The 16,801-nt window shown below is 35.2% G+C and overlaps 2 protein-coding genes across 6 annotated transcripts in view; both read right to left on the reverse strand.

Moving 5' to 3' along the window:
* The window catches only part of LOC127161542 (gastrula zinc finger protein XlCGF49.1-like), a 136,300-nt gene extending 127,410 nt beyond the window's left edge, over positions 1–8,890 (reverse strand). Inside the window, exon 1 of the mRNA XM_051104293.1 lies at positions 8,867–8,890. The gene's annotated coding sequence lies outside the window, so the exon portion shown is untranslated. The remainder of the gene's footprint in view (positions 1–8,866) is intronic.
* LOC127161178 (gastrula zinc finger protein XlCGF57.1) overlaps positions 1–14,810 on the reverse strand; it is a 74,742-nt gene extending 59,932 nt beyond the window's left edge. The window contains exons 1-3 of one of the 5 annotated variants that reach the window (XM_051103855.1): positions 8,867–8,946; positions 8,650–8,758; positions 6,758–7,791 (exon numbers count right to left, since the gene is read on the reverse strand). In XM_051103855.1, coding sequence (XP_050959812.1) covers positions 7,076–7,791; positions 8,650–8,758 — 825 coding nt within the window. In that variant the 5' untranslated portion in view covers positions 8,867–8,946 and the 3' untranslated portion in view covers positions 6,758–7,075. Of the gene's footprint in view, positions 1–6,757; positions 7,792–8,649; positions 8,759–8,866; positions 8,947–10,454; positions 11,880–13,792 lie in introns of those variants that run through there. The other 4 variants (XM_051103844.1, XM_051103827.1, XM_051103824.1 and 1 more) reach the window with 4 other exon arrangements.
* Between the last annotated feature and the right edge of the window lie 1,991 nt (positions 14,811–16,801).

Raw genomic sequence — 16,801 nt, forward strand, 5'->3', positions numbered from 1 at the left:
TTTTTTTGCAACCTCAGAGAAAGAAGATTCACTGGTCTTTTGTTTTGTCGTGATGCTACAAACTTTTTATTTTTTACTAAATTTTCTAAATACAAAGATACAGAATTGAATCAGATCAGTAAATATCTTTGCCTGTAATAGTCTTATAGTTGTGACTAAGTTTTCAAGCAAGCAGGAATATCTGGAGATGAATCAGCTGAACTGAGATCTGCTGCTGTGAGGATGGTGTTTGTAAAAGAGGAGAGTGAGGAGGAGGCCAGTGAACAAGAACCCACGAGAATAAAACAGGAGGAACCAGAAACCTGGAGAATAAAACAAGAGGAACCAGAAACTTGGAAAATAAAATACGAGGAACCAGAACCCTGGAGGATAAAACAAGAGGAGCAAGAGGGTTGGTGTTTAACCTTCATTCATCTTAATGAGTTTGTGGTACATTAGGTTAATAAAAAAATAACAGGGTGCCTGCAGATGTCTAAAAAGCTTTACATTCCTTAATGTAAAATGTTCTAAATCCACGTTTTGGAGTTCTTAAAATGCAATAGAACTAGTGATCGACCGATATTGATTTTTTTTTATTACCGATACCGATTATTTGCATAATTATGTTCCCGATAACCGATATGCAGAACCGATATTTATTTACTGTTATAAAGTAAATCAGTGACTGAGTAAAGTAACTCCATACTTCACTTTGGTTTTTCCTCCTTTAAGCCATCCTACAAAGTGTTGAAAATTAGCATAAAACAAACAAACATAACACATAAAACATTCTATTTTATTGTATTTCTCAACTGGCATGTAATATCAGAATTACTAATATTTTTTTCGTCATTCTGTTCTGAAATGCCTGCTGACAGCATGGTTTATCTATGTATTTACATAGAAGTATACTCAAATTGTGACCGCTGGCAAAGATAATACAACATTTCCATAGGGTTGTACATATTTAGAAGTGTATTAGAAAAATAATGGTTATATAATACATGTTAATATAATTGAGGGCGTTTTAAACGTTACATGCGGTGGCCGTCAGAGCATCAACCCCGTGAGTGAACTCAGAGCCCTGCATTTCACCCCGAGCCCGATGGGCCCCGACTTTTTTACGTCCCTATAGGACCGGGCTTCGGGCCAATATTCACGTCATAGCTCAGATGCGGGCGGTCTTCGGGTTTGTTTTATGCGTCTTCTTATTTTTATACTTTTGACATCCACAATTTATGGTTTGAAAACGACACAAAACTTCACTTTCGCTTTCACTTTTGAGACCGGCGCGTAAGGCGTTTAGCGTCTCCATCAGCAGCAGCAGCAGCAGCACAGCGGGAAGAGTTCGCGTTCAAGTGCACGCAATAGGCTAAAGCTTGCTGCAAAGCAAAAGTAATTACCACGAATGTGTCGAGGGGAAAAGAGTAAGGAGATTTTTTTTTAGATTTATTAATAAAGTGTTTTGATTTCAGGAAGAAAAAAAAATGCCGATCCGATCTCGCCATCTTTTCTTGGACGCGCCTTTAAAAAGCATCATTACAGATTACATAATGAAAGAGTTTTTGTTTTCACTTCTTGATGCACTACTCTACCTTTATGAGCAAAAATGACGGAATAATTAAAAAGTTTCCACTGAAAGAAATGTGATTAGTGATCGCGCTGGCGCCTCCGTGTCCTGTGAGCAGCTTTAGCTTCCACTCTCTGCACAAAGCATTGGGTATGTGCCTAATAGCCCACATTTATCCAAGTTTAACATTGAAACTAACAATGCTTTATACTTTAACTCTTTTAGACCTATATCTAGACTTTATTTAGGCAAGGATTATTAAGTGAGTTCAAGCTATTTCTTAATTTTAAGCTTATATGTGACTTCATAAGACTATAATGAACATACAACAGAGAGAGAATTAAATTCAGTGCTTTCATTTCCAGCATGTGCTCATTCATGCCTGTATATTATTTAATTCAGGCAATTTATTGGGACAGGACTTGAATTAATTTACGTGACTGTAAGTTTGTCTCTATTTCTTAGAGTCAATCTGCATAAACTAGTTACGTATCAGGCATTTATGTATCACATCTAATATGAGCATTAATGGCTGTTATATTAAATAAAGTTGACTAATTACAGCAAAGCAAGAAAGTAGGCTATGCTTTACCTTTGCACGCTGTTGTTGTCGGGTCTCCCCTCCGGCGCACTTCATGCGGGCAATTCTCAAAACAACCACAAGATGGCGGCGTTTATCAGTGAACCCGATATTACAAAACCGATAACCGATTATGGTAAAATGCTTAAATATCGGAGAAAATATCGGTAAATCGATATATCGGTCGTTCTCTAAATAGAACTGACAACGATAAGATTTATGTTTTATTTTTTTTATTTTTCTGCTTTTTTTTTTTTTTTTTTTTTTTTAGAATCATCCTTAATGCATGTTCACATTTAGTCAAGAACTAACATCTTACTCCTGATTTCTCTCAACATGGGGAAAGAAGAGCTTTTAATCAATAAATGTGAGGAAAACAAGTGTCCTAATTGAGTTTCATCACTTTAATATTTTTATTTTAGGCCTGATGAAAGTGAAAGAAGAAGAAGATTTGAATGAAGTTGAGAAGCATCAGGATCAGAAAGCTCACAATGCCAATGAAGAAAAATCAGTGAGTTGCTCCAAAACTGAAAACAGCTGCTCACAAAGTGACATGAAAATAACAGAAGTCAAAAGGTTTTTCACCTGCTCTGAATGTGGAAATGTATTCACTCATAAAAAACACCTTAAGACTCACATGAGAATTCATAATAGAATAAAGTCTTTCAGCTGCTCTGATTCTGGAAAGAGTTTTACACAGAAAGGACACCTTAATGATCATTTGGTAGCTCAATCTTCAGAAAAGCCTTTCATCTGCTCTCAGTGTGGAAAGTCTTTCACACGTAAAGGAACCCTCAAAAATCACATGTTAATTCATACGGGAATAAATCCTTTTACCTGCTTACACTGTGAAAAAACTTTCAGACAAACACATGACGATTGTTCACAATGGAAAAAACCCTTTCACCTGCCTTGAAATACAAACACAAAAGAAGCCTGAAACACATGACGATTGTTCACAGTGGAAAAAACCCTTTCACCTGCTCTGAGTGTTAATTCATACGGAAAAAAGCCTAGCTTTTGTGGAAACAAAAAAACCTTTGAAGCATCAGAAGTCTTTCAGCTGCTCTAAGTGTGAAAAGAGTTTCAGACCTTAAAATCACATGTTACATGTTAATTCATGCTGGAATAAAGCCTTTCACCTGCTCTGAGTGTGGAAAATATACCTTAAAAATCACATATTCATTCATGCTGGAATAAAGCCTTTCACCTGCTCACAGTGTGGAAAGAGTTTCTGCCATAAAGGAAGCCTTTGGAATCACATGAAAATTCATACTGGACTTGATTCATGCTGAGGAAAAAGCTTTTTACTTTGTGTGTAAAAAGTCTCAAAGTGCATCTGCACTCTGCCTGCAGTAAGGTGATTAAAGTGTGAATCAGACCAAATCCCACAACACACTTCACACAATCAGGATAAGGGGGGCAAGTCACCTGTAAATCATATTTTTACAGTATTATACATTGGAATGCTTTTAATGTCTTTAATGTGTTGGAAGTATGCAGTGTTGATTTCGACAGCAAATTTTAATTTCATTTTAGTCATAGCCTTTTGTATGAAATGCCATTAAGTTTTAGTCATATTGTAGTGATCAGAGTAGTTTTAATCTACTTAGTCAACTACATATAGAAGTATGTTTAAGTATGTACATTTAGTCACCTGAAGTCTAATGGCATTTCACAAAAACTTCCAAACCTATTCACGTCTGAAGAAAACATCTATAAATCTGTTACTGTGAATGATATTAAGGTTTGAACATGCAATACAGATTTAACTGCTGTGAAATGTAACATCTGTATTTATTTTTGAAATGATATAAAACCACTTCTCAAACAAACAAGATGATGATCATCTTTTCATTCTGTATAACAACATACCCACACTATTCTTCATTCTTTCAAGTAGACATTGTACAAATTAAATGCAGATTAGTGCTCTTATTTTAGAAAGCCTGAAAAGCTTTCCATCAGATCTAGTAGGAAGGTAGACTTCAGTAAGTGACCCAAAGGCGTGCTTCAGCAGGACAGATATTAGAAAAGGTTGTATCCTCACAATTATGCTCCTTCTTAGAAAAAAATAGTATCTGTGAGGATTTCCAGTCTGGATTTAGACCATATCATAGTACTGAAACTGCCCTTATCAGAGTTACAAATTACCTGCTCTTATCACCTGATCGTGGTTCTTTATAAAGGGTCATACTGGATCTAGAAAACTTTTTTTGGCATCATTGGAAGTGCAGTGGCATGGTTCAAATCGTGCTTATCTGACCACTATCAGTTTGTAGCAGTGAATGAAGAGGTATAGTATATATCACAAGTGCAGTGTGGAGTACCTCAAGGCTCATTACTAGGGCCATTACTTTTCATGATTTACATGTTACCATTGGGAGATATCATTAGGAAACATGGTGTTAGCTTTCACTGTTATGCTGATGATAATCAGCTCTATATTCCCAGAGACAGTGAGGACCTCGCCACCTAGATAGTCATCAAAACACAGACTTTTGATGCAGTTCCAAATCATACCCGGGATCCTTTATAGCGGAGACCGCACTATCTTTCAATATCAAACGATGTGCAAATCCAATGCCAAACTGAGCCTTAATTATAAAACATTTGTCAATTACACACTTGCAAAACTCTGCTGCTTTATTTAAGTCCAAATTGTTAGAAAGCAGCACAAATAGTTCTGTAAATCAAATTTAACATGTTAAGTAAATTATTCATTTTATTCTTGGACTTGGCACCAGATATCTATTCTCGTATCACATGGACAAGGACAATGATATATTGTCATATCAATATTGTGTCTCACCCCTGCTTTTTTAGAGACATTCTTCCCGTGCAGCTCTGGCAAATGAAGTTCAATGATGGGTGCGCTCTTGCTCTCACTCTGGTCGATGCACACACAGACATCAAGGATTTCAACACCTAATGACGTTATGAAGAGCCGTGATAGGGAAAAAAAATAAAATACAAACAATAATAATAATAATAATAATAATATATATATATATATAACTTCTTCTACGAGCCCAGAAGAAGTGCAGTTAGCACAGAAATACTCCAATCCAATACTAAGAAAATAATCCAAATCATAGGCATAATTTATGGGTGGGACATGTCCCCACCACTTAAGGCCAATGTCGATATATTGTCCCTGCCACTTTTTTAAACATGACGCATTGATGTGCTAATGCTAATAAAACATTTCTTTCTGTTAAATAAAATGCACTCTGGTGCTGGAATCTGTCATTTCTAAAATCACACTGAATGTTCTTTGCAATGTTATTAGTGACAGAACTTAGAGCCCTGTGGGGGACTGATTTTTTTAAAACCTGATATTGACAGCTGAATCTTTTCACATAATATGCAAGGACAGATTAAAACCCAAAACCTCTAACATGCCTGACGAAAAAAGTATGTTAACCACACCCCCTCCCCTAAACACTCAATGCTGTCCCAACCACTTTTTAAAACAAAGTTACGCCACTGCTCCAAATCTTCTTCTTTTTCTTTTTTTAGGACTGGCAAATGATCAATCACATAAAAAATAAAATTTTGAGTTTGCCTAATATATGTGTGTGTACTGTGTGTAACTATCATGTTTATATACATACAAGCACATGCACAGAAATATTAATATTAACAAGTATATGTATTTATTATAATTTTAATTTATTAATTTGTGTTTATTTATATATACATAATAAGTACACACACATATTAGGCAAACTCAAACTTTTATTTTCAATGCGATTTTTTTTTTTTTATAACTTTGCCCATGTTTAGCATGAAAATTCAAATCTTTACTAGTGCAAATAAGATTAAAATAGTTATTTTTAACAGTAAGTTAACAACAGTGATTAAAGTAATTTTAATAAATTAACATTGCATCATCTTTTACAGTGTCATGAAATAGTAAGCAAGACAAGTGACACATATGCATTATAAAACAACCGAACATAAAATGAAAGTCAAAAGAAAATATTTTTAGTTCTTTGGGGAGGAACTCCATCTTTGAGTTGAATCTCACAGCTAAATGTGCTGGTTTTGAAGATGAACTTTATTCACTGTATCTCTTTGTCATGTCACTTGTAATGACTGATTTTGGCAGTGAAGGATTACAAATTTAAGAAACTGTTTAAAATATGCTGATCCTATGTTCTGACATAGCATCATGTGAAAACCTAAGGTGCAGTACATTGTATTTAGCATTTAAGGTAAATATGATGACATCAGACAAATGATTCTCTCAAGCAAAGTTTGTAGCAAGAGGTTCCTGCCAGTTCCTGTTCTCTTATTGTAAGTCAAATGAACCAGATTACTGAGATCTTCACCTTTTGTTTGTAATGGCTCTTGCTACCTCTGCCCAGTCTTTGAGTAATTAGGATGATTGGATTAGGACTGGTGTAAATGGTGCAGGCTGCTATACATAAATACTTTATTTGCATGCTTTGTTTGGGGTTGTCAACCAAGGTGCTTTGTCTCCTGATCTAAATAAATGTATATAAACTACAATGTATCACTGCCTTAGTTAGACTTTTTGATGACTGCAGTCCCAAGCAGCGAGTATCTGAATAAAGATAAACTTCTGCTTCAAGATATCCAAAAACGCCTCCTGGTCTCAACAGTTTATTTATCCAGAAAATATTTTTTTGCTTGATGCATTCTTGTGTCACATTTGTTAAGGATGCGGCATCAGATTTGAAAGTGCTGAATCTGAAGATTATCTACTTAGGGCTTATACATACGAAGCCAGAGCTTTCCCTATCCATCTTTTTTCCCCTTGTTCTTCATCTTGAGAAATATCTGCTTATACAAAACCACTGAAACCAACTCCAAACGATGGAGTATACATGCCAGTATATGGCACTGTAATTTGGCCACAGAGATACACTAAAAATGGAGAAACGCTGTTACAATACAACATTTTTACATATTGCAGTTCATTGATACGGTTTTTCCCCAGTATGGATCCTCTTGTGTCTTTTCAGATTTGCTGACTGACTGAATCCCTTGTTGCAGTGTGAACACTTATAACGTTTCTCTCCAGTGTGGATCCTCTCATGTGTCTTCAGATTTGCTGACCGACTGAATTTCTTTTCACAATGTGAACACTCATAAGGTTTTTCTCCAGAGTGAACCCTCTCATGCAGTTTTAAACAGTTTGCTGTAGTAAAAGTCTTTTTGCACTCAAAGCACATGTATTCTCTCACACCAGTATGTATTTTATGATGTACTTTCAAATTGTGTAGACGCAAAAAACGCTTTCCACACAAATTACAAGAATGCAGCTTCTCTTTTGTATGAACTTTCAAGTGTTGCTTCAGAACTGAAGCCCATAAAAACATTTTACCGCACTGATCACATGTGTGCAGTTTCTCTCTAGTGTGGATGTTTATGTGATTCTTAAGATGTGCTGATTGTGTGAAACTCTTCCCACATTGATCACAAGGGAATGGCTTTTCTCCTGCATGAACTCTCATATGAACATCAAAACCATATTTGCGTGCAAAACTCTTTCCACACTGAGTGCAGGTGAAAGATTTCTTCAAATCTTTCTGTTTGGTTTGAAAGTGACTCAAAGGTTTTATTTCAGTTTGAACATGATTTTTATCCTCAACTTCACTCAGTTCTTCACTTTCATTTTCTTCAATCAACTCTGAAATAAAAGTAAAAAGTTTTTTATTTTTTTAGTAACTTGTAAAAAGTTGAGAAAATCTAACTTTGTCAAACTTTGACAAAATTGGATTTCTTGATGATCTGATATTTTACAATAGTGATTTCATAGTTTCAAAATTTAAAGCAAAAAGTTGAAATGAATGAAGCCAGTAAGTGCTCCTCTGCTGACATTTACTAGTTAGTGGTAATTTTATTTTTTTTTTTTTATTATAAAAAGTGTTTGTATTGATATACATTGTTTTGTCCTATTAAAATAACAAAATGACATTGGTCTTTTTTTAGAGCTTTAAAGTGCTGGAAATAATTGTGTGGAATGTTGTGTTTAAAGTCAGTAAAAAGTGCTTACATTTCTTTCTCAAAAGACTGTATAAACCCTAAAATTAATGACGTTATAAAATTGTACTATGTCTGCCACAACACCATGGTCATAGTTAGTGTTACTGGCTTCAGGGTTTCTGCATAAATGTTGTTTGATCTGTTCATTACAGAATTCTGTGCTTTTAATACTTCTCACTAGATCTCGTAGTGCTGTACAGCATCAAACTCACAAAATCTTCAAATTATTATTATTGTTATATTACAAACCCCATGTTTCTATAGGAAGAACTATTACATCTTTGATCAGCTACAAAATTATCTAAAATAAATTTTGTCAGAGGAGAGTGCCTCCTATTATTTGCTGCTCCATCTATATTATTTAGAGCTCTAAATATTGTTTCTATTACAACAAACAAAATCTAAAACTTTTGAAACTTTATAACTGTCAGTTTTATTAAATCTTAGTAAGCCTAATGTACCACAAAAAGTCATTAAATATGAATGAAGAATAAAGACCAACCTCCTTGTTCCTCCTGTTTTATTATCCAGGTTTCTGGTTCCTCTTGTTTTATTCTCCAGAGTTCTGGTTCACTCATGTTCTCCTCACTCTCCTCTTTAACAAACACCATCTTCACAGGAGCAGATCTCAGTTCAGCTGATTCTACTCCAGATATTCCTGCTTGCTTCAAAACTTAATCACGACCATGAGGATGAGAATATTACAGGTATTTACTCACCTGATTCAAAAACTGTTTCTGTTTACAGAAACAATAATCCCAGCAGTTTGCATTAAGCCAGCACCACAACAAAACAGTGAGCGCGGTGAAACTAATTTTCTTCCTCTAAGGTTTAATGGTGTTTGTCAAACAAACGTATGTGTTTTAACGCCACCCGCTGGACTGGAGAGTAACGCGACGAGAGGACGGAAAATAATACGGGGACAATTTACTTTATCCGTCTAAGTTGCACTAAATCCATGTTGAAAAACAACATCCTTGGGTTATGTGTCCTTCTGAAACCTAAACAGTTGAATGACAGGTAATGTGAATTCCTTATCCACAAAATAAGACTTCTGTGAGAATAACTAAAGAGGACAATGCTTTTTATACCCCTTCAATTTTACAAGATGCTGTGATATGTTATTTAATCTTACATATGATTGTTAATGTGCTCTATTATTTATTTATTTAGAATTAAACAATGGATGTGTTTTTTTTTTTTTTTTTATAATGATTAGGTGTCCAGACAGATACATTGCATGCTGCTGCTGAAAAAAAAAAAAAAAAAAAAAAAAAAAATTTATGCAGACAGTACATCTTGCATCTGCATTTCCTAAATACATCTTATGTGGAAGAATAACTCATTTTAAAAACAAAATTGGAGAACAAATTAAAAATAAATCTGTCTCTCTTAAAAGTGAACAAGAACAGTGTCCTGAACAAGAAGAGTTTGTAAAAAGCGTCTACAGCAGTGGTGATTTCTTTAAGACTGCAAGGGAAGCTCAGCTTCCCCCTATAATGTCACAAAATTAATGGTCAAATTATGTACTATTGTATTAACATTTTATTGACTAAAAATGCGTTAGAAAACGTTCATCTCAAAGACGAGTTCGTTCAGAATCAGTTAGATATAGCAGGTCGGCTGACTTGATTTTCTTCTCATACATTCCCGTAGCGTCACAGTGCATTTCCCCGTTGAAGCCCAGCGTCCATTGACTTCAATGCGGCTGCTTTGAACGTTTCAGTGCTTTGAAACTAGACGGTCATTGGATAAACGCTGCGATTATGTCCCGCCCACGGACGCTCAGCGTCTCTGGGGGTGAATGAGGAGCAAATGAGGAGTGGGCTGGCCTGGACTCCGAGCTTCTGCGTGATGATTGGAGGGTCTGTCGAAAGATTGCATCTCCTTTTGACTGACAGCGATTTTGTACTATAAGGAATCGCTGAAGCTATTCGCGCTCAGTCCCATCGCGGATTTCTCAAGTTCAGTCGAAATAAAAACTGCTGCAACCTATTTCTTTATATTTGCTTGGCGAAATTGCTTGATTTTCATCATACATTTCACACAATTATACACCACATTCCTTGTTTCACTTTTACAGAGTTTAATATTTTTTTTAGATCGTTCATTCATTCATTCATTCATGTTAATATTTAATGTAGTAATCAATATATATATATATAGATTACTACATTAAATATTAACATGGAGGATGACTATAAATATATATATATATATATATATAGTAATCTTGAAAAATTTTAACATAACATAATGAAACCTTATATTTCTATTAAAATACTTTATAAATAAATAAATCTCCATAATAACCTTATTTAAATTGCAAAATATTTATACTATATAGTAGCATCTGACTAAAAGAAAAAATACATCATATTTTGCATAATAAAACTAAAGCTTTTTTTTTTTACGATTGTTTGCATTGTAAAATTTGCATTGACTTACTTATGACAATAAGGCACATTCTTGTGAATAAATAAATAGACAATTTTATGATGTAGGCCGAAAATGAGCTTCCCCTATTTGACAGACCAGTAGCCGCCACTGGTCTACAGGTAAGAAAACTACAAGTGATACATATGCATTATAGGACAACTGAACACAATATGAAACTCATAACAAAAACAATGGCATCCTAAATAGTGTCATCTCAAGAAATATCTGTGTACACACAAAACCACTGAAACTGACTCAAATTGATGTAGTATTCATGCTGGGCCGGTATGTGGTGCTGTAATTCTGCCACAGAGATACACTAAAAATAAAGATTGGCTGAATACATGAAAACACAAAGGTGTCGTTTTTAAATTTATCCAATCTGAGACCCAGCTTAAAAAAATAGCAGTTTCAGGCACCAAAAATGCAGGATCCATCTAGACAAAATGCTGATACGAATACAAAACATTTACATATACAGCTAAATGCGTCTCTGTGTGTTTGAGGCCTTACTGTGATACGTTTTTGTATGTCTGTGAAGAGCAGATGTACGACTGAAACGCATCCCACATTCAGTGCAGTGATACGGTTTATCTCCAGTGTGGATCCTCTCATGTACTTTTTGGTCTCCTGATTTAATAAATCTCTTTTCACAGTGTGAACACTTAAAAGGTCTCTCTCCTGTGTGGATCCTCTCATGTACTTTCATATTTGCTGACCGATTGAATCTCTTGTCACAGTGTGAACACTTGTATGGTTTTTCTCCAGTGTGGATCCTCTGATGCTGTTTTAAATGAGTTGCCGAAGTAAGAGTCTTTCCACACTGAAAGCACACATACTCTCTCACAGCAGTATGTAGTTTCTGATGTTCTTTCAAATTTTGTAGACACAAAAAACTGTTACCACACAAATTACATGAATGTGGCTTTTCCTTTGAATGAGCTTTCAAGTGCTGCTTCAGAACTGAAGAACATAAAAACACTTTGCCGCACTGATCGCACACATGCTGCTTCTCTCCAGTGTGGATGTTCATGTGAACATTAGGATTTGCTGATCGTGTGAAACTCTTCCCACATTGATCTCCTGTATGAATTTTCATGTGACGCTCAAGACTTGTTTGGTGTGTGAAACTCTTTCCACACTGAGTGCAGGTGAAAGATTCATTGGCTGTACTTTTCTTTATATCTTTCTGTTGGTGTTGAAAGCAACTCAAAGCATTTTCTTCAGTTTTGATACATGTTTTCACCTCAACTTCACTTGATTCTGTATTCTCTACAGTTTCTTCAATCAACTCTGTAATGACAGTAAAAAAAAAAAAGGTTAATTTTCAGTATGCACACACACGTGAACCATGATGTAACAGTGCAGGGTGCCAGACTAACATTTGGTGTAGGGTATCAAACATAAAGATAAGAATAAGTCTTACAAATAATATTACACATATATTTCTTGGTAATACACAGTAAAACACTGAGCTTGAGTTGGGAAGCATACAAAATGTACTTTAGTTAATACCAGTAACATGCAAAATTGATATTGTACTCTTACCATTATTCTTCTATAATATTAAACAGAACTGATGACAACTTCTGTGAAAATAACTGATGTGCAATTCAGTCACAAAGTGAGGAAACGTTTGCTGTTACTTGACTTTTTTTTACTACATACACAAAATTTGATTTGTAGATGATTTAATATTTCATTATAGGGATTTTAAAATAATGTAAAATTCTATAAATCAAAAAATATAAACAAAAAAACGTTTGGATCTTGCAGTGCTATTTCCTGAATAAACCTGTTCTGAACCGGAACAGTTTGCTTGCACTGCTCTCAGTTATTGGTCTGAGCTGCTAAATGGTTTGTGCTGTAAAGCACAAATGGGTAGTGTGGTTTTGTTATGCTTTTGTTTCATTTGCCATTTTAAGTATCTCATATGCAACAGAAATGGCAGCTCTTAAGAGCTAAGCAATGTGGTATTTGCACTGGCAATTTACCCTAAACAATAATGCAAAAAGAGTATTTATTGTTGTCCAGTGTGAAAAATAAAATTACACTATATTGATGTGCGAAGCCCAGTTGGTGCAGCTGTATCCCTTCTAATCCTAACCACAAATCAGAGAGGAAATATTAACTTTGGTGGACTTGGGAAAAAAGTGTGTTTCAGGGTTGAAATAAAATATATTCTGATGTTTAATAATGTTTATTTCGTGCTTTAAGTATGATCAGTTCACATGTGCTGCTTGAACTGAGGCACTATAGCAATCTGTCATAATGAAAGAGCCACAAAATGGTATTTATTGTTTAAATATCTTTAAAAATTACAAAATTTAAAAGCTGAACCTGCTGAAGCAACCTGCTCTGTCTTTTCTGTCAGCATGTTATCAGTTTCCTCTTTGCTCTGCTATATATTTTCACTGTGTGAGAAAATGTGTAGTGTGACAGCAGGACTGTTTGTCTGAAAAAGCAACAGTAACTAAGGATGGGCAAGTCTTTTACTCTTAAAAATAAAGGTGCTTTTAAAAAGTTCTTTACAGCGATGCCGCAGAAGAACCATTTTTGGTTCCACAAAGAACCATTCAGTCAAAGGTTTCTTTAAAGAACCATCTCTTTCTTACCTTTTTATAATCTGAAGAACCTTATTTCTTTAGATGTTAAAGGTTCTTGAACCATTTAGACAAAAAACGTTCTTCTATGGAAGGTGAAGCACCTTTATTTTTAAAAGTGTACTGACTTAGTAGGAATGTGTATCGCCATTTAACAGTATTATTTTTAAGATACTCCACATCAGTTCAGTTATTCAATTATATTTTTATGTTTGCAATGAAAAAAGGTATTTTTGCACATATTTTTATGACCTCTGAAGATTTTTTGAAGAGGTATAAGCCTGGTATGCAACCGTGTGCGAATCTTAATTGTTTGATTGCTCTATGTTTTCTTGGATCTACAGACCGGACCAACTTGTGTGTCAGATTTTTGACATTTGGTGCTGCTTATTTTCTGTGACTTTGTAGCCATGAAAAAGAGCCCATTAAATACAGTGTTCACCCCTTCTTACAAGAAAAGCAAATATAGATCAGTTGCAAAGCTACATGACACTATGTCTTGCATCTGCATTTTTTAAATACATCTTAAGTAAGTGGAAGAATAATTAGTCATTATTTCATTTTTGATTTGATCAGAATCTCAGATGAATCTTGACTACTTACCGTGATTGTTTTTTGTATGACTGTGTCGATCAGATGAATGATTGATAAGGTTCCCAGTCCTGTGATACAGTTTCTCTCCAATGTGGATCCTTTCATGCAGTTCTAAACAGTTTGCTGAAGTAAACGTCATGTCACACTCAAAGCACACGTACTCTCCAACAGCAGTATGTGATTTCTGATGTTCCTTCAAAAGTGAAAAACGTGAAAAACTCTTTCCACACAAATGACATGAATGCGGCTTCTCTCTTGTACGAACCGTCAGGTGTTTCTTCAGAACTGAAGCCCTCGAAAATGTTTCATCACACTGATCACTTGAGGACAGTTTCTCTCTATTGTGGATGTTCATGTGTCCTTTAAGATGTGCTAATTGTCTGAAACTCTTCCCGCACTGATCACAAGTGTACGGTTTCTCTCCAGTATGAATTCTTATATGACTCCTAAGGTTTCCATTTCCTGTAAACTTTTTTCCACATTGACCATAAGTGTACGGTTTCTTTCCAGCATGATGTCTCATGTGAGAAACCAGATTACACTTGTGTTTATAACACTTTCCACACTGATTACATGTGTACGGTTTCACTGCTGTATGAACTTTCATGTGTGTCACAAGGGTTCTTTTTTCTGCAAAATTCTTTCCACACTGATCACATGTGTACGGTTTCTCTCCAGTGTGGCTCCTCTCATGTATTTTTAGATGTGATGACTGAGTGTATCTTTTGTCACAGTATGAACACTCATAAGGTCTTTCTCTAGTGTGGACATTCATGTGTACCTTATAGTTTGCCAATGTTTGCCATGTGAACAGTTTCTTTGCAATATGAACTTTCATGTGACGCTTAAGATTACATTTCCTTGTAAAACTCTTTCCACACTGAGTGCAGGTGAAAGATTCCTTGGCTCTAGTTTTCCTTAAATCTTTCTGTTGGTATTGAGAGCAACTCAAAGGAATTTCTTCAGTTTTGACATGATTTTTCTCCTCAGCTTCACTTGATTCTTTATTCTCCATGTTTTCTTCAATCAACTCTGTAATGAAAGTAAAAAAAGTAAATAATTCACATGATTCATTTTCAGTTTCTTGAAAACAGCTGAGCGATGTGCACATAAGCGTGAACCCTGATGTAACAGTGCAGAAAGCCAGACTAACATTTGTTGTGTGGGGTATCAAAAATAAAGATAAGAATAAGTCCAGTTATAAATAATATTACACATTATTTGTTTGGTAATACACAATTGACAGTAAAGCACTGAGCATGAGTTGGGAAGCATACAAAATGTATTTTTTTTTTTTTAATATCAGTAGGCGTGTTTCCATTACGTTTCAAATTGAAATTGTGAATTGACAATACACCTAATGGAAACACGTCAATTTCGTAAAAACCCACATATGTGACCCTGGACCACAAAACCAGTCTTAAGTCGCTGGGGTTTATTTTTAGCAATAGCCAAAAATACATTGTATGGGTCCAAATTGTAGATTTTTCTTTTATGCCAAAAATCATTAGGAAATTAAGTAAAGATCATGTTCCATGAAGATATTTTGTAAATTTCCTACTGTAAATATATCAAAACTTAATTTTTGATTAGTAATATGCAAAGAACTTAATTTGGACAACTTTAAAGGCGATTTTCTCAATATTTGGATTTTTTTTTGCACCCTCAGATTCCATATACTGAAATAGTTGTATCTCGGCTAAATATTGTTCTATCCTAACAAACTATACATCAATGGAAAGCTTATTTATTCAGCTTTCAGATGATGTATAAAGCTCAATTTTGAAACATTGACACTTATGACTGGTTTTGTGGTCCAGGGTCACATATATTGCTAAAAAGTTTTTACGCTGGCATGAGGTGATTTTTCAGACAAGACAAAAAAGGAATATTTCGCAAAACTGCAATGGAAATGGCTTTTTCGCATTTACAGGTCACATGGCATATGTAAAAAGTCATATGATCATTCTTCAAATGTACAATAAACTCAAAGAAACACTTTATACGTAGCCGCTCTCAAATATAAGGGGCTTTCCCTGATATTAATGCTTAGACTGTGTATGTGGCGTGTAAGGGATCCGATGCAGTCACCAAAGCGGATGTTATGTTTGTAGAAGCAGCGTCAGACACATTTCTGAAGCGAGTCTCCGCACTGCTTCTGTAAGGGGCCGTTCACATATCACACCTAAAAACACGTGGAAAATGCTAGGCGCGCCGATTTCTCCTCCTTTCCAAAGCCATCTGTTCCTTGTGCTGCCGTGGCGTCTGCCCTTGCAAAGCAACCATGACCTGCACTCACAATGAAGATGCGGAAGTTTCATCAAAGGACAAACAGATTTCCAGCACTAAAAATAACTTGCTGTAGCTCTGCTACTAAATTTATTCAAAAATGTACAGTTATGATCAGCTGTTTCTCCATCTTGGCTGAGCTTTCAATGTTTTTATGGAAAAGGATGAAGCTAATTGGTTTGTTCTCGTCACATGACCCCGGTGCGCTTGCGGCATTCTGAAAAGTTGAGATGTTTTCATCTAGACGCAGCGCAGAAGCGCCTGAAAAAAACGAGCCTGTCAAAAGGAATATTTCTACATTTCTACGTCTACATTTGAAATAAGGAACTTGAACATGCAAAACACGCCATATGTGAACGGCCCCTAAAGATACAGGCATACACCTCTTTTGCTTAGATAAAATAAAAATATTATCCAAATCCCACCAAAATCCGTTGCCATGATTTATCGCGAGAGGAACAAATTAAGTTTTAGTCACATAATATCGGTTAATGGAAACGTTGTCATTTCGCAATACTTTTTTTAATCAACATTTATATAATATCGTCAAAGTTTCGCGCAAATCTGTAAATGAAACGCGCACAATCTAATTTTCATATAGACAAATAGATATATTGTACTCTTATGTAACATTATTCTTCTGTAGTATTGTACAGAACGGACCGACAACTTCAGTGATGTGTGATTCATTCAAAAAGTGAGGAAAAGTTTGGTGTTTTGTGACTTTTT

The sequence above is a fragment of the Labeo rohita genome, chromosome 3 (assembly GCF_022985175.1).
Source record: "Labeo rohita strain BAU-BD-2019 chromosome 3, IGBB_LRoh.1.0, whole genome shotgun sequence".
NCBI classification, from domain to species: Eukaryota; Metazoa; Chordata; class Actinopteri; order Cypriniformes; family Cyprinidae; genus Labeo; species Labeo rohita.